We start from the raw sequence: 23,062 nt of genomic DNA, 5'->3' as shown, positions 1-23,062 counted from the left end.
AGCGAGGTTTAAATAGTTAAATTTTGGGCTTATATTTCCAGCGTAGTCATGATTTCACAAATATAAACTATTACTGCTACAAGAAAATTCAAATTTCGATCATTTTTGATATTTTCAAAATTCGTGAGCGGCCTCTTGAAAATTTTTTATTAAGCTGATTTTTGGAAAGGCTTCTTAAAACATCGTAAACCAACAAATTTTCATAAGAGACTCGAAAAAAAAAAATAGTCGGTTTTTTTTGGGTCACCCTAATTTGTATATTTAATATTATAGGTTTGAAAATTGAGTATTAAATGTCATTTGTGAGTTTTGGAATCCTTAAGAAAATTGTTAATATTTAAAAATTTTTAATTATTAGATTCAAATTATCTTACGTCAAAGAAAAATACGCAGGACTTTTCTAAACGTAACATCAATCTAATTTGGATTTTTCGATCAATTTTTGGGTTCCAATTATTCGCACACCTTATATGTATACATATATTATATGTATATAATATATATTTATTTTTAAAACTACCGTATCAAGAATACTCCAAGCAACTTTCTTTTGAGCAGTTCTTTATCGAAGAAAAAAAAAAGTGGAAAAACATCAGTCTCGTAAAAATATTAATCGTTATATATATATATATATATATATATAGTATTTCACACCAAATCATTGAGGTTTCTAATCTGAATTTATAAGAAATCATAAATCAATTGCACAAATAATTTATTTCTCTTTTTGTAACGCTAAATATTCAACTGATATAATCGTAAAAGATTATGTTTTATAAACCACAAAAAAAAAAATTTTGTTAGTTATGAACTAAGATTTGTTATTTTTTTTCTGGTTGCATAGCATTATTAGTTTATTCTATTATACACTTTACTAAATATAATTGGGTTATACATTGATAAAATAATAATTACAATAAATGGGTATTTATTTTATTATTATTATTATTATTATTTTTTTTTACACATATAAGTGAGAGTTCTCAGTGTATGGCTACAATTTATTTTGTTCTGTTTATTTTTTGTTTTTATATCATTTAATTTTAATTACTAGTTAAAAATGAAAAAACGTCATGTATAAATTTTTTTTCCTTTTTACAATTTTAATTAATTTCTTAGATAAGTATAACGAAAATTTAGTAAACAAAAAAATTTTATTTATCTAATTTTTAAAATTTCTTTTCATTCAAATTTACGTAACTTTTTTCTAACAATGAAACATATTCATAGATAATTACTTATAATTTTAGCAATAGACGATAAAAGTAATAATAATGACGTATGTAATAATATTATTTATATAATATGTATACAGTAAAATTAACATTGCAGTCTTACGATTAGCCAATATTCACAATGGCAACAGTTCGAATTATTATTATTATTATTATTATTATTATTATTATTATTATTATTAATATTATTTATTTATTTTTTTTTACTTGTTTATTTATTCAATTTATTTATTTAGTTAATTTTTATTTGTTTATATACCTTAGTTTTATATAATATAAATTGCCTAGTAATGTACGATTGGTATATTTAAATTACCTTTCATTAATTATTTTATTTATTATTATTATTCCTCTCAAAGGCAATTAAATTGCGACATAAGTAGTGTAATTAACCATCCAGAGTTATTAATAATAATTGTGATTTTCTTTTTATGTTACTTATATAGACTTTATCTATTCCTTGTGTTTGTAAAAAAAAAAAAAGATAGCTTTTTGTTTCTTTCTTTTCTATTTATCTTCTTCTTTTTAAGGAATGAGACTACTCGTCTTATGCATATATTTTTAAATATTTGTAAAAAATTTATTTTAACACTTCGAGGAATGATTTAATTATTAAAATTTCTTATTCTTTATTAGATTTTAATCATTACTTATAAATTTTACTAATTAATAGTTAATAATTAATTACTTTGTCGTCAATAATTATAAAATTAAAAATTTCTTTTAAATTTCGATTATTCATTTCATTAACCTCAGATCATTCGTCTACTTATCAGTCTCATTCTCAAAACAAAGATCATCCTCACCTCAATTGCACAATTCATTTTTATCTTTAACTCATTAATCATCTTTAAAAAAAAAAAAAAAAAAAAAAATAATAGTTAAATATAAAAATGCATCAATGAATTTCCATTTTTTTTCACTTTAATTTAATATTAACAATAATAATTCAATCACCATCATTATATTATTATTATTATTACTATTATTATTAACGACTCGAAACAATGTGGTCGTTAAATCATGAATAATTTCATTTTGTCTCACTAAATAAAATAGGATAAAATGAAAAAAAAATAAAAAAAAATCAATCAATCAATAATAATAATAACGATAATTGAAAAATAAAAAATTTAATTTACCTTACTTTGAGACCCTTTGGAAAAAAATTCCAAACATCACGATAAATAATATTTGTTTAATTATTATGTCTCAATAAAAATAATTTTTTTTTTGCTCGGGCATTCTCATACTACTCATTCAATCAACCATATATTTAATGAATTGACTAATTAAAACATAAAAATTAATATATATCATCACTTTTTAAATAATTTTAATAGCATTTTACTTAACGAAATAGTTTAAATGGTAAAGTTATTATTAGTATCAACTTTAAATCCTTAACGATTTATCATCATCTTTCAAATTATTAATAATATCGTTTTGTATCACGTGGAAATAAGAGTTTGATTTTTTTAGACATTCTGTTTTTAGATGTCTATAATCTTTAATCGTTCTACAATATTTTTTTTTTCTGTTATTATAAATACATTTAATTTAATTAAATTTCTTAGTTTTTCAATTAATACAATTATCTAATTTGAATAATGTATCTTGTAATTCACTATTTATTTTTTTATTATTATCTATTATTATATTACTTTTTTCATCAACATTATTCTCTACTACCATCACATCATTCTTATCTATTTTTGCTTGAATTTTAAATTTATCAACAATAATTTCGTTATTTTTAACAACAACTAATTCATTTAATTCTTCGGCGGTCGATTTATTATAAATATGTCGCCTTTTATCTTTACGTTTATATATTTCACCAGGACGTTTAACACCAATACCATTTAATTCTATTTTACTATCATACCCCATATTTTTTTTTTCACTATTATTTACACTATTATTATCATCATTATTATATGTTAAAAATATATGGTTCGATTGCTTTAAATGATGATGATGATAATTATCATAATCACAATCATTATTATCTTCATCAATTTTATCACTAAATATCAAATTTTTACTATTCAAATTTAATATTTTATCTGATTTATTATTTTTTGTTATAATAATATTATTATCATTTATTTTTTTTTTGTTATTAATTATTTTTTTTTTATTTAAATTGTAACAAGTGATTGGTTGCTGATGATCATCATTGACATTATGATTTAATAGGCTGAGTGATGAATTAAATGAATATGATAATTCTGTTTTAATACGTTTATTTTTTTGTCTCGATTTATCGTTAAATTTATTATTTATTGTAGTAATTGCCTTTGGAGATGATAATTTAAATGAATTTTCTATCACTGTTTTCGATGATGATGTTGTTGTTGTTGTTGTTGTTGTTGTTATTGTTGTTGTTGTTGTTGTTGTTGTTGTTGTTGTTGTTGTTGTTGTTGTTGTTGTTGTTGTTGCTGTTGTCAACGATGATAATGATAATGATGATGATGACGATGAAGAGGTTGTAGTATCAGTAATGTCAAGATTACACTCGATATCAGATGTTGAGGGTGATAAACTGGGTGCTGTTGATGGTGATTTTAATGTACTTATTAATTGATAAATAGCATCCTCAAGTTGTGTTGGATCCTCAACATTTTGTTCAGGCTGAGATGATACTAAAGGGTTTTTTAATTTTTTAATAGTACCAACGGATGTAGATGTAGATAATGTCGAGGTTGATACTGATAGTGATGGTTCTGTTGCAGTTATTATTGCTGTTACTGTTGCTATTGATGTTGCTGTTGCTGTCACTGATGATGATGATGATGATGATGACGATAATGATGATGATGATGCAGCTGCTGCTGCTGCTGTTGTTGTTATTGTTGTTGACGTAGCCGCAGCTACACCAGATGTTAAACTCGTTGAAAGTGAAAAAGAAGAAGAAGATGTAGATAAAGGCGATACAGTGGATGTTGTTGCAGTTATTTGTGTTACAGTTGCTGAAAACCGATTACGTAATTCTTTAATTAAATTTTCGCCTTCATCTTTTTCTACTAGAGTATTTACGCAGATGAATGACTCAAAGGTTCCGGTTTTACTGTCGAATTCAAGCCAACCATGAGTACGTAGATAGATAAATTTACCACTTTTCGACAATAGACGATAACATGAGGTGCCAAAACCTTCCCGACGATCATACACTATAATAATAATAATTATTATTATTATTATTATCATCATTATCATTATCATTATCATTTATATATAAATAAAAATTATAATAAATAACAAACTTTGTCTTAATGCAGTTATTGCCCACATAACATCATCCTTGTGCATAAATCGAAAAGCATTAACACCAGACACTTCTTCAGACATATAACCAGCCACCAACGCTATCCTATGATCACTAAATACAATACGTCCGTCCACTAGATGACGAGTTATGTATTCCTGTTTATTAGCTTCGTACAATGACAATTCTGTAATACGTTTATGAATAACTTTAGCAATACCAGTGAAGATTATGTCATTACTTGTTGCTGCTGCTACTGACGATGATTGGTCTATAAATCGATAATAAATTTTTTTATAGTTAAAAAAAAAAAAAAAAAAAAAAAGTTAATGTGACCATTAGTGTTTGAACGTAAAAGTTACCTGGACTATTTTTTTTCCTCAAAAAATCTGCTAACCTTAGTACACCCGAGACATGAAAACATTTAAATTGTGTATGTTCACCTCTTGAATTTGTACGTTGTGCTATTTTAATATAAAAACTACGTCGTTGTTCCTTAAAATTACTATTATTATTATTATTATTATTATTAATTGTTGTTGTTGTTGTTGTTGTTGTAGGGATAGTCATGACAGTGGTAGTGGTTGTTGCTTCCTCGTTAGTACTGTAGTCCTCATTGTAATATGTTATTTTTTTAATTGGTTGTATATACTCATCAGGCGTTAGTGCTTTTGAAAGCTCTGCATGATCTTCTGGATGTACATAAGTATAAATAGACTTACCCATCATTTCAACCTAAAATTAATTAAAAATAAAAATAAAATAATAATATTCCATATTGATCTTTACATTATATATATATATTTTATGATATGATGTAGTTTTCACCGCAGGAGATTCGTAATTTCTTTATATTAGATACAATAGTTGCCTGATTGTAGATAATCAGATTATCATTATATCTGGGCATGGTTTATTATTTCTTATACAAAAAAAAATTTTTTTTTTTTTATTCAAGTTATAATAATGAATAAAATGTATCTACGAAGCTTGTTAAGAATCACAACAAAAATAATAAAACTCAATGATTCAATGATTATATATTATGTACCATACATATCATCAAAGGTACAGAACAAATTATTGTTGTATTAAAGTGTCAATTTAATAATTAAATAATAATAAAATAAAAAATAATAACATTATTATTATTTGATTATATTTTGTAATAAAAAAAAAAACTTTTTCTATTATTTTCAGTTGATTTTAAATTTATTAAGTTAGTTGATATGCATGTTTGATTTGGAAATTCTCTAGAGTGACACGTGTGTAGACTAATAACATTTTTTCATTTAAATATTAATATGAAAAAATAATAATGATAATAATAATAATAATAATAATAGTAATAATAGTATTAGTAGTAGGAATCAATATTTTTTAATTTTTTCGTTTATGTAAATTCATCTATTTTTTTATAATAATTTGTATAATATAAATTAAACAACTATTATCTTACTGGCGAATAACCAAGAGGTCCTTCCACACGTGGACTAATATAAACAATATTTCCCGTTATTGTTACGACTAGTAAAAAGCTTCCTGTTCCATCAAACCCCTAAAAAAAAAAGAAAATAACAATTAATCATAATAATAATACATTTTAATTATTTTTGTTATTATCTTATGAAAAAATTATCTTACGTCAATAAAATTTTCCTCAAGATCAATATCATTGAATTCTGGCGGAATAAAACCACGAATACCAGGGCCAATTGCTATATTGTAATTTTTTTTTAATGATTATTCTTTTTTTTTATTTTATATAGTAATTATTAATTAAAATTATAATACTTACTGAAATTAGATCGTAAATAAGCTGCGGCAAGTCTAAGAATAGAAATTTTGTCATGACGTTTCGAACTTGATGCTATATTGGGCACTAATGCTGCCATCATTGCGATATTTGTATTGAGATTGTCACGTCGTTGCTTTTCCGCGAGATTACGTGAAGCACGAGAACTACTGTAACATATAATTTTATTAATTATAATAGAACAATAAATTTAGATAATCATTATTCATTATTTATACTTATATTATATTTTACGCTTATTATTACAGAATTTAATTTTATTTTCATCATTTATATATTTAATAAAATGTGAGATATTTCTATCATAAAATTACAATTCTCAATATTATATATAGAATATTTTATATAAATATTAATTTAATATAAAAATAACATCTTTTTCTTTTTTATTTCTTACCCATAGCAAGGAAAAACATTTTATTGTATAGGTAATGTATTTAATTGATTTTTATTTTTACGTTGTAAATTCAAAAGTTTTTCTCTTGATATAGAGATAGAAAGTAAATGTACAATGAATAATTTATTTGTTTTTATTTTAGATTAAAAAAAAAAAAAAAAAAAATTAATGTGTGTTTAAGTTTAAACATATATCTGATAATATAATAACGATAACATAGTACTAATAATAATAAAAAAAAAAATAAAATTAACATTTTTATTGTACTGTGTAAGTTGTTGAATTAGAGTTGTGTATTGGAAACAAAAGTTGGATAGGTTGTCAACTTGTTGTACTGAGAATTTACTCAATTTTTAATTTATTCTCGATAAGTATATCATAAATTTAACAATTAAACCCGAATATGAGCAATGTATATTCTTAAAGGAAATTCAATTCCCAACAAAAAATGTCTCTTAGTAAATTCAAGGTTGAATTTTAGTCAAAACGACTATAATCACCTAAATAACTTTTGAAGGAGTGAATTTAGCGAAAAATGTTAAGAGACCTTTTTTGTAGAGCATTAAATTTCCTTAAAAAATATGTATCTTGACTAAAAAAAATTTTAATATTTCTAGTAACAAAAATCCAAAATCAAAGCAAAGAATTTAAAAAACAAATCAACATTTAACGCACGATTACAAGGAAACGGCTCGTTTTACGTCAATTTACTAAGAGAGATTTTTTGTAGGGAATCAAATTTCCTTTAAGAATATACATTGCTCATATTTTTCAGACGGATGATTTACGAGTTTTGGGTAAAAAATGAAAATTCTTTAAAAAAACGAATAGTCGTAATGATATACCTCTTAATATCAATATTAAGGGCTCAAACTTGCACAATAATTTTTTTTGGTCATCAGGAATAATATTTTCACAGTATCGAAAGCAAAAAAAAAAAATAGTCCATTTTTTTGGCCCAATCTAATTAACATACTGGCAATATTATCAATTTAAATAACTGCAGCAAATAAACTAAATGTCTTTGTCGCTTTATTATTATTATTACTTTTTTTTTAATTACATTGAGATGTATTTGATATATGTAATAATAATAATAATAATAATAATAATAATAATAATAATAATAATAATAATAATAATATAATAATAATAATAATAATAATAATAATAATAATAATAATAATAATAATTTTCATTTATGTTTGACCTTGTATAAATAAACTCAAAGATGACTTGTCTATAATAAAATTATCTAACGGATAAATAACTTTTTTTTTTTTTAACTTGTCTATACAAAGATAATTGATCAATAAATACACACTCACAAAGTTGTTATTATTGTATTTGTTTTTAAAAATTTATTCCAGCTACTTTATGATTTAATAATAATAACAATATTTAATTCATTGTAAAAATTTATTTTATCGTAAAAAAAAAAAAGAAAAATAATAATAGCAATAAATAATACGTAAAAATGTTACATGAAGACGTTGACGCAGGATGCAGGGCTTGAAGGTAACGATCGATATTAAAATGAAACAACATACTGGTATGTGAGTTAAGTAGAATAGAAGGGTCTTAATAAATACTACAGAGTAAAAAAAGAAGTATATGTATAAGTATACACATAAGGTTTTTTGCCTCTGCTGGTTAAGGTTCAAGGTCAAGAACAGTTATACATGTTGGCTTGACTTGCCGGTTAGTTAGCTAGTTACTTAATTTATTAATTTATTTATTAATTAATTAGTTAGTTAGTTAGTTAGTTAATTGCTTGCTTGTTGCATGCTGTAATTAATATGTACTTATCGAATCAATATATGTTTACACCAGAAGAAAAAAAAGTTGTCGATAAACTTGCAATTATTTTACTTGTTTTTTTTTAATAATAAATAAATTTAATTGTTGCAATCTTAACTGTATAACTTCCGTTTTCTACAGTTTTTATTCTTTTCATATTTACATTACATAGTCTTTAGGTTACGTTGCAAGCAATTTTCAAGTCCCTATTTTTCTTGGATAAATATTTTCCATATATTTCTAACAAACTACTCTAAACTTTATCGGACTATGTTCTTGGCCATCTTTTTTCTTTTTCTATTCCATATATCTCATTATTAGCTGTCTATTTCCATTTCTTTTTCCATATTTGTTTGCAATCACGGAGTGCTTTTTAGTGGGGAAGATTGCAGACAGGTGGCAGTCTGGCGGCTATATGGAACGAATCCCACAGATCAATGCACTATATCAACTTGTGAAAAATAATTATTCATTTGCACTCTGTGGGATTCGAACCTGAGCCTGGCCAGTACTTGCGTTCGGAGACAAGAGTGTTATCCACTCGACCACAAGTACTGGTTATTTTTTATAATAATAATAATAATAATTAATCTAAAATCATAGCTAATTATTATTTAAGGAAAAATATTTATTTTTAATTTTAAATCAACGATCAAATTGCACATCACTGAGTAATCAATGTCACATGCATATATATTATAAGTATGCTTATAAACTGTAATAAAATTCATAAAATAATTTCTTAAATTATTTTTTCGAAAGAATATCAAGTATTATATGAAATTATTTAATTAAGAGCAATAATAAAGTAAAATTTATCTACTTCATTGAGCATGAATGAAAAAAAAAAAAAAAATATATATATATATATATATAATAAAAGATATTACAGAAGAAATACAGAATTAATTGGGCACCTCTGCACTGCATATGGGCGTTAACCGCGTCCTGCCTCACTACGAGTCTGCGTAAGCTATCCAAATTTAACAAGAGCTCCATTCGGTTATATTAACATCCTCAACCCGAACCCAAACCCGAATCACAACTTCAACCCCCCGACACAACAACTAAATAGAATCATTTTTGACGTCGTCGATAGTCGACTTAATAAATTATACAACTCTATTGCTGCTGTTTATGCTAGTTCATTTTATTTTATATCTACCCTATTATATATATATATATATATATATATATATATATATATATATATATATATTTATATATATATATATATATAATGATAATATTCATTATATACAATTCATAATTAATTATTAATTACTAGTTGACGAGAACATATCCATCAAATCGATTAAATTATCCTTAACTTTATTTTATTTGCTGTTTTTTTGTCTGTTGCTTATTGTTATTTGTAGTTTTCAAATTTATTGTAAAATCTTTTCTTACATACGTTATGATTAACAATAATATAAGCTTTTTAATAATATATATTTACTAAAATCCATGTTTTGCGTGTAAGCGCGCGTGTTTTGCATTTTACATATTTATTTTAATGTATAAATTGTGTTTATTTTTATCTTGTCTTTAGCCTATAGCCAATCAAATGTTCAGAAAAGAGACTTTACATCCATTTCATCTCTTTTTTATTATAGAAAAAAAATATTAATGTAATGTAAGTTTATTTGTACATAGAGCAGGTGTCTTCTAATTACCATAAGACAATATACAATAGAATGTGTACAGTAATTAATATTGATTTCAGATTAAAAAAAAAATGATAGATTTTTAAATAATTAAATAAAAATAAAAGATAAAATTTAAATAATAATAATAATGTATCTCTTTTATTGTGATTGCTCAGGGGAGTTATTACAATAAAACAAACTATATTATATATGTTATTTTCAATCTGCTTTTAATGTAATAAATGATTGTAACATAATGTTTTAAAGTTTGCTAATAATAATAATGTTAATTCGGATAAAACCTTTTTAAAATAAAAAAATATACACTTCGAATGCTCATGTTGAAATAAAAATGTATATTTCAACCACTAATAACTAAAATAATAATAAAAGTATATTTTATTTTTATTTTTATTATTATTATCCTGCGGCGCTATATGTTTGTCGTTCGCCCTCCGTAGAATGACAAATCAAATAAACCAATAATGAGAAAACATATGACAGCTTTTGGTCTAGTACACCAACGACTTAGTCTTAATATATTTATCGTGGATAAACGAAAATTATTATAGAATAGTGAAATTTAAAAGGGTTATATTCTATTAAATTATGGATTTATTAATAGCAACAAAAAATTAAGTCAATTCGTTGCGTCTTGTGTGAGTTATCTTTACTAACATACATACATATATATACATATAGAAAATGTGATATTAGTGTACGAAAAAACAATTACTTATTTTAGTTAATAAAAATCAACAATGATAAAAAAAATTAATCAATTAATACAAATATAATGTAACATTTAAGACGCGTTTTCATTTGTTTTTCTATTCTTATTTAACTGGATAAACGGTACTATATTTGTTGCATTTGTACAGAAAATAGGAACTTTGTCCAAGCTTTTCTCGTATCGTAAACAAATGGAAGTTATCAAAAAATTCAAGTGCACTTCGCTAGTTCATAGAGTAAAGTATCGGATCTGTGTCTTTATTTTGCGTTTAGAGCTTTTATTTCAAAGAAAAACTTGGACAAAATTATCTGATAACCGTTCTTAATATGAATGTAGCAATTAGAAGGAAACCAAACATGTACGTCAGCAAACGTCGACGACGACAGCCATACGAAAGAGAATGAAAGAGTAGTATTTTTATATATACACATGTCGTTTTGACGATGGAGAAGAAGATGCAGATGAGAGCATCGACTTCGTTAATTTATTTTTTTTTTTCATTTTATATCATTTATACAATAATATCACTGTACTATTATAAATTATTGATTTATAGTTTTTAAGATAAATATAGTAGATTATATATTTATTGTATTAAGCAAATGGAATTTATATAGTGGACGAATAAATACATACATATTTCCGACTTGATTTAAACCTAAATTATTAAGTTCAAAAATTTGAATAACGGTAGTATTATAAACATAATTTTGATTTTAATAGATTAAAAATTTGAAAAAAGTTGCCATGATTCAGTTCCCTGATTAAGAAAAATGATTTACTTTATGCTAAGTGTATATCTATATATTAGTCGATGCCAATTGTTTTAAATTATTTTTCTTAATCAGGGTTAGCAGGGTCAACTGTTTCTTTAATTTTTCAATTGAAACAAAATTTTTTTTTGAGCTTGGTAACTCAAAAAAACTGTTATTTTTCAAGTTCAAGAACGTATAATGATGATATTTTTAACGTCTGTGATCTCAAAAATAAAAAATTTTTGAGTTTGGCCAGACGGGTTAACTGTTTTCCAAATTTTTTTTTTTCATTATTCTAAAGTAAAATTCAATAATTGATAAAAATAACATTTTTAGTGTTCTTAATAGTTAAATATTTTTACATCCAATGTCAAGTGTATAATAATACCACTATAATTATTCAACGACCTATTGACACATCATAAGAATTGTAAATGTGTATCCTTGAATAATCGCATTACACTTTGATACTAAATATTAGGAATATATATATATATATATATATATATATATATATATATATATATATATATATATATATATATAATTTATCAATCAATTTTTATTTCAATAGACGTATGTAGTAATGGATATTTTATTTGATTTAATCAAAAATATGTCAAAGATTGCTCGAGTATATTATCAATAGAATGAGGTTACAAGTGCTATTTTATGTAGACAGATGTTTACTCAAAACTATTTCTCAAAATAAAAATGTACTGTTTGTCTACTTAAATATTATATACATATCTATAATGTCTATATATATATATATATATATATATATATTTACAACAATATATTATAGAAAAATAATATAACAATTTGAATTTTAAATATCTTCATAGTTTAATGCTAATATTTTAAAATTGTAACTAGTGCCTCCATGGTCAGGGCACTTGATTATCGTAATCGAAAAATTATCGAGCATCCAGCTAAATAAGAAACTGGTTATAACCTTTTGTAATTATATTTTATACGAAAACGTCACAAAAATTTCATATATATATATATAATGTTTTGTGACGATTCGATAAATTATAAACAATTAAACTAAAGAAACGAAAAAAAAAAAAAAGTAATAATAATTACAATCGTCTATTTAAGGATTACGCAAAAGTAAATCACACAATGCTTATAAATTACCACTATTACACACTAAGTAAAACAGCGATGGCAATTATCGGTCATTGTACCTCGACACGCATGTATTAAACCTTGAGTTTAAAAAATTATATATATGCATACAGTAGACCTAACATCACATCAATATCAATATTTTTCAATACATATAATTTCATTATAATAATTTATTATTAATTTAGTTATTCGTTTTAATTAAAGCAATTATCTATATGTATTTATAATTTATAAATTTTTAACAAATTAATAAAAATATATAAATTATTTAAAGATTTTAATTTATAAAAATTTTCTTATCTTTGAAGATGAGTTACATTGTCAGAATAAAAATAAAATAATCTAAGTGACATTGGCATACGTCTTCTGTTAACTATCTGTTATTTTCATTATACATGTATTGTAGCGATAAATAATGATAATTTTTGTGGTGATTTTATGATAATGGATGTACGTGTACGTGTTTTCATATATTTATAATATCAAACTAATCGGTAAATAATTCTATTTTTTTTTATAATAAATACTTAAATATTTTTTGTTAGCAGAATTTTGTATATGCCTCTACAGTAATTTATTGAAAAAAAAAAAAAACATTTGAGACCGTTACAAATGATATCAATTTTTTTATTTTAAAATCTCTAATTGCATTGACTGAGGAGTTAAAACATCTTACTTCAACTCATTATATAGTTAATAATACAAAAAATTTAAGTACATATTATTATAATTTTCTAACTTATTGAAACATTAACTTTCGTTTCACAATACTGGCAAAGCAATTGATAAATATTATGAATAGTAAAAACGATAAATAATGATCTGAAATCATTTTTCATTAGTGAAATTACCTAGTCTATTATTAAACTTTTTTTTTTTTTATAATTTATTTGAATAAATAAAATTATCAACGTGTTCTTTTTAATAAACTTGTATCTTAACTAAACATTAAAAAATAATAATCATGATAAAGAAAAAATAATATGTATATGAGGCAGTCATAATATTATAAGTATGTACGTTGAAATACATAGTTGATGATGTGTATATTTTAATGAAAATTGTATAGTATTGAGTATATGACCAACCAAATGAGAAACGTAATGTCCTAGGTAGAGGACAACGCGGTCAAAGCCGATGCGTCATTATCGTAGCACTTAACACGACAAAGTTGACAGAAATATATGTTTAAATATATATGTTAAGTACTATGACACTATGAGACATTGTTTAAATTTTTTTTTCGATATCACAATGTTTTTACTATAAAATGAATGAATAAATAAATAAATAAATATATATATATATATATATATGTATTTAATTAAAAACAAATTGAATTCAAAACATTGACTTATTAACATTGGATCATATTGAATATATAACAACTTATCAATCGTAAATTTATGCTAGCAAAAATTGAAAATTTTGCTGTTTGCATATAGGGATATTTAAAATAACAACATATTAAAAAATGACGTTATTATATCAATAAATAAATTTAATTTTAGTAATTAAAATACTGTATCTATTGCAAAATAATATATGTATGTATATTAAGATAATAAAATCAAAATTTTTAAATGGGGTTGACATCAAAGGAATCTTGAACCAAAGGAAGCAAGAGATTCGATTATAAAAATTATTGGCTTGCTACGAAACCGGCTGTCCCGTCCATAATAAAAATTTTCGTTCTATTGTTTAATCGTTGAAAACGCTTATGAAAATGAAATACTTTAATCAGTATAACAGTATATAATCCATATAAATTTATTTATTAACAATTTTAGAAAAATAAAAGGTAGTTCTCTCTATTCTATACACTGTTAATATGTAGTATAGCTTAAAGAAAATTAATATATTTCTGCAAAGAGCCCTATACCACTATACTAATTACTGTGATATAATAAAATTAGTATTGTTTATTTATGTCATACATTGATTGTTTAATATTGTAAGGGAATGTTTATTTTAAGTTAAGATAATATCTTGTATTCACGGAAGAATTAAGTATAATAATCATAATAATAATAAGAATAATAATGCATTACATAGAGTAGTTACCAGTTTTGAATAGATAAAATGGCTTTAAGGCATAAAAATTATTTATTTATTCATTTATTAATAACAACCGCCAAAATAAAAGACGAAAAATATTGTCTGGTAGTGGAATAGATTTGATAGGTCAAACACCTAAATTCAATAATAAAAATAGAGTTTACCAGTTTATTCCTCTACTTTACCACTTTACTTTATCACGACTATTCTATTATATTTAATAAACAATATACATTAAAATATTACGCAAGATTAAAATGATATTACGAACTCGTTCTCTACATAGACAGGAGGTAAAGTGATTTGGCCTATTATTATTATTGTAATTATTATTATTATTATTATTATTATTATTTTTTTTTTATTGTTAGTATCACAACATAAAAATTGACGGTATCTCATATACTCACAGCAGCAGGAGTACCCGCAGCGAATAAAGCCGTTGACTTTAGAAAACTTTTAAAAACTACTACTACGGTTTAGCTCAAGCTATACTAGTGCTTGTCGTAAAGTTTTACGAGGACAACCACTAAAAAATTTCTTTATTATCTAAAATTTTATTTATTCTAATTTAAAATTTTATAAATATTAATAATTATTCAGTTTAGAGATTATAAAATAAATAATAATTAATGAGAAAAAAAAATTTTAATAAACTAAAAAAAAGTATATTTGATCAGTGATGCTTGTAGTCGATAAATTGTAATTAAATTGATGTAATTTTATTTATACAAAGAAATTACAGTAATTACACTTGAAATAAGAAGAAATTAATTATTGACTGTCATTAATAAAATTATAATATTTTTAAAAATAAAAAAAAGATCAAGAGCTGAGACATAAATAAAATTTTTTAACTTCCCGCTAAGAAAATCGACGATTTTCAAAATTTCGGGAAGTTATTGTTTTCACCCCGATTTTCGAAAATCGAGTTTTCATCAGATGTCGACGTTTTGAGGTCCTAGTAAGCTATTCTGACTATTTTCAGAATGATGTGTGTGTGTGTGTGTGTGTGTGTGTGTATATATGAAAACTCTTTGTAACTTTTGAACTAATGAATCGATTTGGATGGTTGAGGTGGCAATCGAAAGAGCTTATCGGCCATCAACTTTCCTGAGAATTTCAGATTATTTGATCGAATAGACTCGAAAATATTTGCGAATTACGAAAAAAAAAAATTTTTTTTTTAGTTTTTTATTGATTTCTCAAAAACGACTTATACGATCGACTTTAAAATCTAATCAACTCTAGTACTCAATAAAACGCGTTGATTACCACCTCGAACATCAAAATCGGATAATTCGTTCGAGAGTTATCGCGGGAGAAAGCAATGGTGAAAAACGGTTTTTTCTAAATATTTTCGAAACAACTGACGCGATCGATTTCAAATTTCAATCAGCTCTAGAATTCAATAAAACGCGCCGATTGCCACGTCAACTATCAAAATCGATTGATTAGTTCAAAAGATATCGGCGTTGAAAAGTTAAAAAAATAACATTTTATGTTATTTTTTCTGGATAAATCATAATATAACGTACTAAAATGTGCCTGATATCATACCAACTCATCTTTTTTATGGTTTCTTTTGATCATATAATGTCATCTAACTTGGTTTTTAGTTTGAATCATATTATCAACAAAAAAATCGATAAAACGTAGTTTTTAATATTTTTATCGGATATTTCATATTTTATTGTTTCTTACATGAGTCAAAACTTATTTAAATCTTGATTTTGATCCCTGACATTGATTTCTGCCTCAATACACTTATTTTACTGAACATAATCAGGAACTAAATTTTAAAAACCGCTTCATTGATGATTTTCGATTCTTAAATTTTCAAACTTCAGCATAACAGGTAACTTGTTAGAGCTTGAAAAGATCGTAAAAAAACAATTGCATGTGATAGCATTCTGAGCTCGAAAATATATCTACACTAATGTTTTCGAGCTCTTTGAGGCCGAAAACAGCGGGAAGTTTTGGGGCTGGCCCGCAGGGTCTACCGACGCCCAGTTTTTTTTTTTTTAATACATAAGATAAAAAACCTAGTACCCAATCAGGGAACTGGCATTTCATGTCATTGTACATCTATGTTTAGTAAAATTTAGTAAATATAAGGGTATGAGTTCTCTGATCGGGTACTCAACCGGGTCTTTTACCTTATAAATAGATCCTTAAAAATTTCTTTCCGTAAAAAAAAAAAAAAAAAAAAAAAAAAATAATAATAATAATAATAATAATAATAATAATAATAATAATAATATATAATTAAACTTTCATTAATGCTATTAATCAACAAATAAAAAATTATATCTTTATATATATAATATGTACATGTATTCTAGGCTCACGTTATCACGTGACGGCCCTGGAACAGACCTTGAACTCGGCGTTCGTTCCCTTGCGGCATTACGATGATGATACCCCATAGTCATGGTTTGACTGACAAAAAGATTGTTAGATGGCATCATTGCCAATTTAACTGGTTGCTGCTGTTGTTGCAGCATTAGGTGGTCAGTGTTGGATTGAATCGTTGTTAATTGTAACGGATCTTTATTATCGATCAGTTGCAACGATAATTCGTCTTGCGGCACATTGACTTGATATAAATGATCTTGTCGCCACATAACGGATATTTATTATTATTGTTAATAATAATAATAATAATACTTTATCGTATACACAACACACACGAGTGCATCGATTCACCAATTATTAAGTCGTTAATATTCTTAATTGAGTAATAATCATTCAATTTAAAGTTATTATCGAGCGCCATATTATAAAATATATGGATTATATATATATATATATATCAGTTTATTTTAACTGGCGTTAAAAACCATATATTAAACTGCATTTTATTTACTTGTTTATTTTCCGAATTAATTATTTGTTATTAAAATTTTTTATTCAGCTTTTTTTTTGCAACAATAGCCTTGAATTTATTCTCACTGCTTTTACTTGCGAATCATAATTTTTTTTTATTATTATATTATATATATTTTTTTTAATTATCACAGATTTATGATTTATTTTTTTTTTTCATTTTAAAATTATTTCCTTGTCATAAGTCATCTTATCTATCTTTACGTGTATCACTTTATTATTATATATTTATATAATCAGTGAATAGGAAAAAAAAAATTTATTTATATTATTCGTTTAAGTATAATTATTTTAACACATTATTTCTATACTAAAATAATAATAAACACTTTAATAACACTTCGATGACAGTAAATAATAATATAATGTTATTATAAATATTAAATATCAGTTTTTACAACTGGTCGGTGATCCGGATTCTTGACCTTGACAACAGAATAATATATTGCAGCGTGAATTGCGCAGCTCAGAAAAGCGCGGAAGTCGAGAAAAAAAACAAATAAAAAAATATGAAAAATTTTCGAAACGTTTGATAATAATTTCAACACTATTATTACATGTATCATCATTTAATTAGACACATAGAAAGTTTATTATTTTAAATAATAATAAAATTTTCATTTTTCATGAATCTCATAAATTTTTTTTATAATTAATCCACTTATTATAATACAAATGATAAGCGTTATTATGAGCTATACATTTATTTTTTTCTTAAATTATGATATTGCGATTAACACTTGATAGAAATGATGGATGGAGAATTTTAAAAAATTATAATTTTTAATTAGAAAAATTTTATATACTAAAGTAAAGGCGCGCGAGAGAAACGTGAGAGATGTTCAGACGCAATTCTCTGAACAGTAACTTTAAAACTGCCGGCTGTGGATTCTCCCTACTATTTACGAACGTTTGTTGGCTGATATATATATATTGTATGTATGCTGATACATGTATGCGTATTGTAACTAGTGCGCCGTCTGCTGGCGGCTCATTAACTTTATCATTTATTTAATAAATTATTTTTTCTATCTCCCAATAATCATGAAATTTTGTTAATTATTATTAAGCGTAAAAAGAAAAGAAAGTAAAAAAAATAGATATTTTTTTTTTTTTTATACTGTGAGTACCGTATACAAGTCTTAATAATTGAGTCGTAACAATTTTAATATCATTAAATATTAAATATTTTATCACTAACAAGAATATTAGTAAAATTGATGAAAATATGGTAGGTGCAATAATTTTTAAAAACAAACTTACCAATAAGAATTAGATTCAGTACAAGTTCCTGATAGCGAAGATGTCAACGATTTATTTTCTTCTACTTTGGCTCTCATGTTGTTATTGAATGTTTTCTATAAGCACATGAAAATAAATTTAAGTATATGTACAATTTTATTAATACAATATGAAATATAATAGAAAAAAAAAATAGTTATCAATTTAAAAAATCCTAAAATAAAAAACTTAAATTATTAAAAATAATTATTCATAAACTTAATGTCTGTATATTTTATATTTTAATATGTAAGAGCTGGTGTGACTAGATCCCTGACCTATTTCCTGGTATTTTTTTTCTATCACCATCCAGTGATTACATTGTATGAAAGAAAATATATGCCTCAAAAGATAAATAATGACGACGATTAAGTATTCACTTTCATTTTAGATAATATGAGTCTGAGATATTTGATGCATTGACGTACATATATATACATATTTTATGCAGAAAAAAACCTACGAACACTATTTTTGAGATTCTAAATGATAATTATTTTTAAATAAGCTGTGATTTTAATTTAAAAATTAGCTATGTTTATATGATCTCAAAAAGAATGTTTCTGGAATACCAATTGATTATTAATTAAAATTCGCATTAATTACAAACAATTATCGTGGATTAATATATTTGGAAAGATATATGAATAGTAACATGGATAGTCGGAGATCCAAAAAATAGTTAGTTATGAGGTACCTCTATCTTTAGTAGTTAAAGTATTATTATTAAATATACATGCATAAAAACTTTTAATATTTGTATATAATTGGTAATATATAGAATATGATAAAATCTGCATTACCGATAAATTAAGAAAGACTATCGAGGACAATGACCTCGTTCTTAAGAGAATTTACTGACCTACATATTACGCCATACTCACTATTAACGCACAATTATGTATATTTGATAACTTTCTCGTGTGTGTGTGTGTGTGTGTCGCGGTATTTATGGTATGAAAAACATCCTCTAAATATTTACCTGCAAAATACTATTAATTTGTGGATATTAGATAGACATTAGTAAATATATATATATATATATATATATATATATATATATATATATATATACTCATATATCAACAACTTTTTTTTTTAATAATTTTTATAAATTTCTAGCAAAATATGGCGTAGACTTAAAAAAAAATAAACATCTTAACAATTACCATAAAACAAGAGAAATGAATTTATAAACCATTAAATGCGACATGTTTTATTAAAAAAATTTTAAAAATGTTATTTAAGGATAAACATTATAAAATGACGTTATAAAATAATTACATACAGACAAATTAATGAAAATTAAATAATTATATTGATGTGTAAGTACGTACTATTGAGTATTATTTGATAAAGAAATTGTCATCGATAAAAAAGTTTTTTTTTTTAAATATTGTTATTACTATATTAGTAATAAATATCTACAATTGTTGATTCAAAATACAAAAAAATATATAAACTTACTTTATATCGGACTTAATAATTTTGAGTGATTGTAAGATTGATATTAAAGCGATTCTGCAGTGCATTTCTCATTATTAAAAAAAAAATCACACCATTAATGATAAATATATTAAGATAACTTGTATAGTAAAATGAGCATAATTTTATACAATCATAATCAATATCATTATCAGTTTTCCGTTCGAAAATTCGAGTTGGTATAACTTAATATACTTGTAAAAACATAATTTTTTTCAATACGTTGTCATTTTTTAACTATCTTAATATTATTATATACATATGTGTGTATGTATGTATGTGTGTGTGTGTATGTATAAAACGTAGACGTATACTTATATTTAAAAATATTGATTACTAGTTTTTACCTTGAATAATAATTATTGATAAATAGATTGATAATACGCTGTCAGAATAAAATAATTATGCAAATATATAAAATTAATTAACAAAATTATGACTATTTTTTCAACTCTTTGTTAATTGTTAAATCGCCACAAATGGCAATTATATATGTCATAAAACACTATGCATATTATTGTTAATGAAATCATAAACAACCATTTATTCCAATTGATCCGATACTCAAGTTTGAGAAGTTGTTGACGTAAAGTAAAAAATCACAAATAATGATTTAAATGACAAGCGAATACTTTTTACTATACTGCTTCGGTTGTACTATCGCCATTATTAATCCGTGCAGTGAAAATAATAATAAATAAAAAAAAAGTTATGAAAAATAAAAAAAAAAAGTTATGCCATGAAGCATGCGTAGTGGATTTTCTCGAGCTGGAGTGATTATTCCAAAATGAATTGCTACCGACATAGCAGAATAATAAATAATAATGAAATTACCACAATAGATGTCACTGTGTGACTGATTTTTCTCAGAGACCGGTAATATTTGAATCTGTAGAAAATTAATTGATAATATGAAGCATAATGTGTCGGTAACTAAGTGAAGTCTATTCAAAGATAAATATTATAAACTTGAAACATACAGTCGAAAATTAATCATAGGATATTACATACTTAGGCTATTTATGTAATGAAAGTTTGTAATCACACGTAATTGTTCAGCGAGGCGAAGCTGATTATTTCGGTAGTAATTTAGTTAGCTAACGAATCGACACAGGTTCGAGACAGATACGAGAGTAGTGCTAACAATATGGGTTTTTTACGGATCCCCTTTCTCTTCTCTGTACTTTTATAAGAAGAAAAGCCTGATTTTCGTTGACAATGAGAAAGTAAATTTAATGAAAAAAATTGAAAAAAACTTTGAAAAAATTCCAAAATTTCTTGAATTTTTCAATTTTTTTCCTTAACAAAATTTCAATTTTTTGTTCTAAAAAAAGTTCAGTTTCTGCTAAAAATGGAAAAAAAAAAAAAAAAAAAAAAAAAAAAATTCCTTAAAAACTCTAAAAAAACTTAAAAAAATTCCAAAATTTTCAAATTTCCATTTTCTTCTCACTTACTTTTTCAAGTTTTCGTTTTAGAATGTTCAGTTTCCTTCTACAATGATAATAAAAAATTTCTAAAAATCTTAAAAGAAACTTAAAAAAATTTCAAAATTTTGAAACCTTTTTTAATGAATTTTCCACTTTCGTGAGTTGCAATCATAGAGGTAAGTAATGGACCCCCCCCCCCCTAACTTGTTCAATTCCTTCATGTAAAAACGCCCAATATTCGTTGAAAATGATAGAAAAAATATGTAGAAAAAGTTGAAAGAACCTTGTACAAAATTCCCAAATTTCTTTAATTACCAATTTTTATTTTTCATGAAATTTTCAGGTATTCTTTCTAAAAGAAGTTAATTTTCCGTTAAAAATGATAAAAAATTTCCTTAAAAAAGTAAAAAAAAAAAAAACTTAGAAAAATTTCCAAAATTTCTGAATTTTCGTAATTTTTTTAAAATTAATTCTTCACTTTTGTGGGTGCCAAACGTGGGGTCCGATTTAGATCACTTTCCTGCTCCCCGCGCCTCACCCGATGTCGAGTAATCCGAGCCTCGGCCCCCTGGTTTTAATTGGCCATATGAACGTTATTTAAATTATGGTTAATTTGAGCGGAAATTATCTTCGAAGATATTGACAAAAGTGTAATAAAAAAGTGTCGGAGGGGGTATAGAAAAATGTTGTCTATCAAAAAAAAAATAAATTTGGGGGGTGGGGGTAAATTTTTTTTTTGGAAAAAAATGATCGATTTTCGAGCAAAATTTAAATAAAAATTCGAGTTGATTTTGTTATTTTCGATGTAGTTTCAGGAAAAGTGGTCGGAAAAAAAAAGTTCAAAAAGGAGTTCGAAAAAAGTATAAAATCAGGCGAAATCAAGTAAAAACGGGTAAAAACCGGGAACGGGAACAACGTGGGAATGTGACCAAGTGTTTTGTGGGGCATGGGGCCGAAGGCCCCATGCGGGGGGCGGTCCCAGTAAAATCCTGGTCACGTTCCCTAGTAGTTAGCGTCCCCTAAGAAACATGATCAACATGGAGAAATAAGTAGTTGGTCACATTCCCAAATAGACACGGTCTCCAAGAAGACAGCAAATGTGACAAATAATGACATTTCTCCTTTC

General features: G+C 24.6%; 1 protein-coding gene across 9 annotated transcripts; it reads right to left on the bottom strand.

The window, feature by feature from the left end:
• Positions 1-2,404: 2,404 nt before the first annotated feature.
• LOC103574334 (serine-rich adhesin for platelets) lies at positions 2,405-21,228 on the bottom strand. Of its 9 annotated transcripts, XM_053739807.1 has the most exons (9): positions 20,857-21,228; positions 19,909-20,016; positions 19,007-19,101; positions 6,305-6,471; positions 6,151-6,224; positions 5,966-6,064; positions 4,869-5,241; positions 4,505-4,777; positions 2,405-4,411 (listed from the first exon to the last, which is right to left on the bottom strand). In XM_053739807.1, exons 3-9 carry the CDS (start codon positions 19,081-19,083, stop codon positions 2,817-2,819), a joined length of 2,658 nt encoding a protein of 885 aa, XP_053595782.1. In that variant the 5' UTR covers positions 19,084-19,101; positions 19,909-20,016; positions 20,857-21,228; the 3' UTR covers positions 2,405-2,816. The 9 variants fall into 9 exon arrangements, with proteins under 9 accessions (XP_053595782.1, XP_053595781.1, XP_053595783.1 ...); XM_053739806.1 differs by lacking the exon at positions 19,909-20,016; XM_053739808.1 differs by lacking the exon at positions 19,909-20,016 and having other exon boundaries at positions 6,305-6,468.
• Positions 21,229-23,062: the final 1,834 nt, after the last annotated feature.

This window comes from Microplitis demolitor, chromosome 6 (assembly GCF_026212275.2).
Source record: "Microplitis demolitor isolate Queensland-Clemson2020A chromosome 6, iyMicDemo2.1a, whole genome shotgun sequence".
Lineage (NCBI taxonomy): Eukaryota > Metazoa > Arthropoda > Insecta > Hymenoptera > Braconidae > Microplitis > Microplitis demolitor.
Note: the sequence above shows the minus strand (reverse complement) of the source record. Positions and strands in the feature narration are given on the sequence as shown.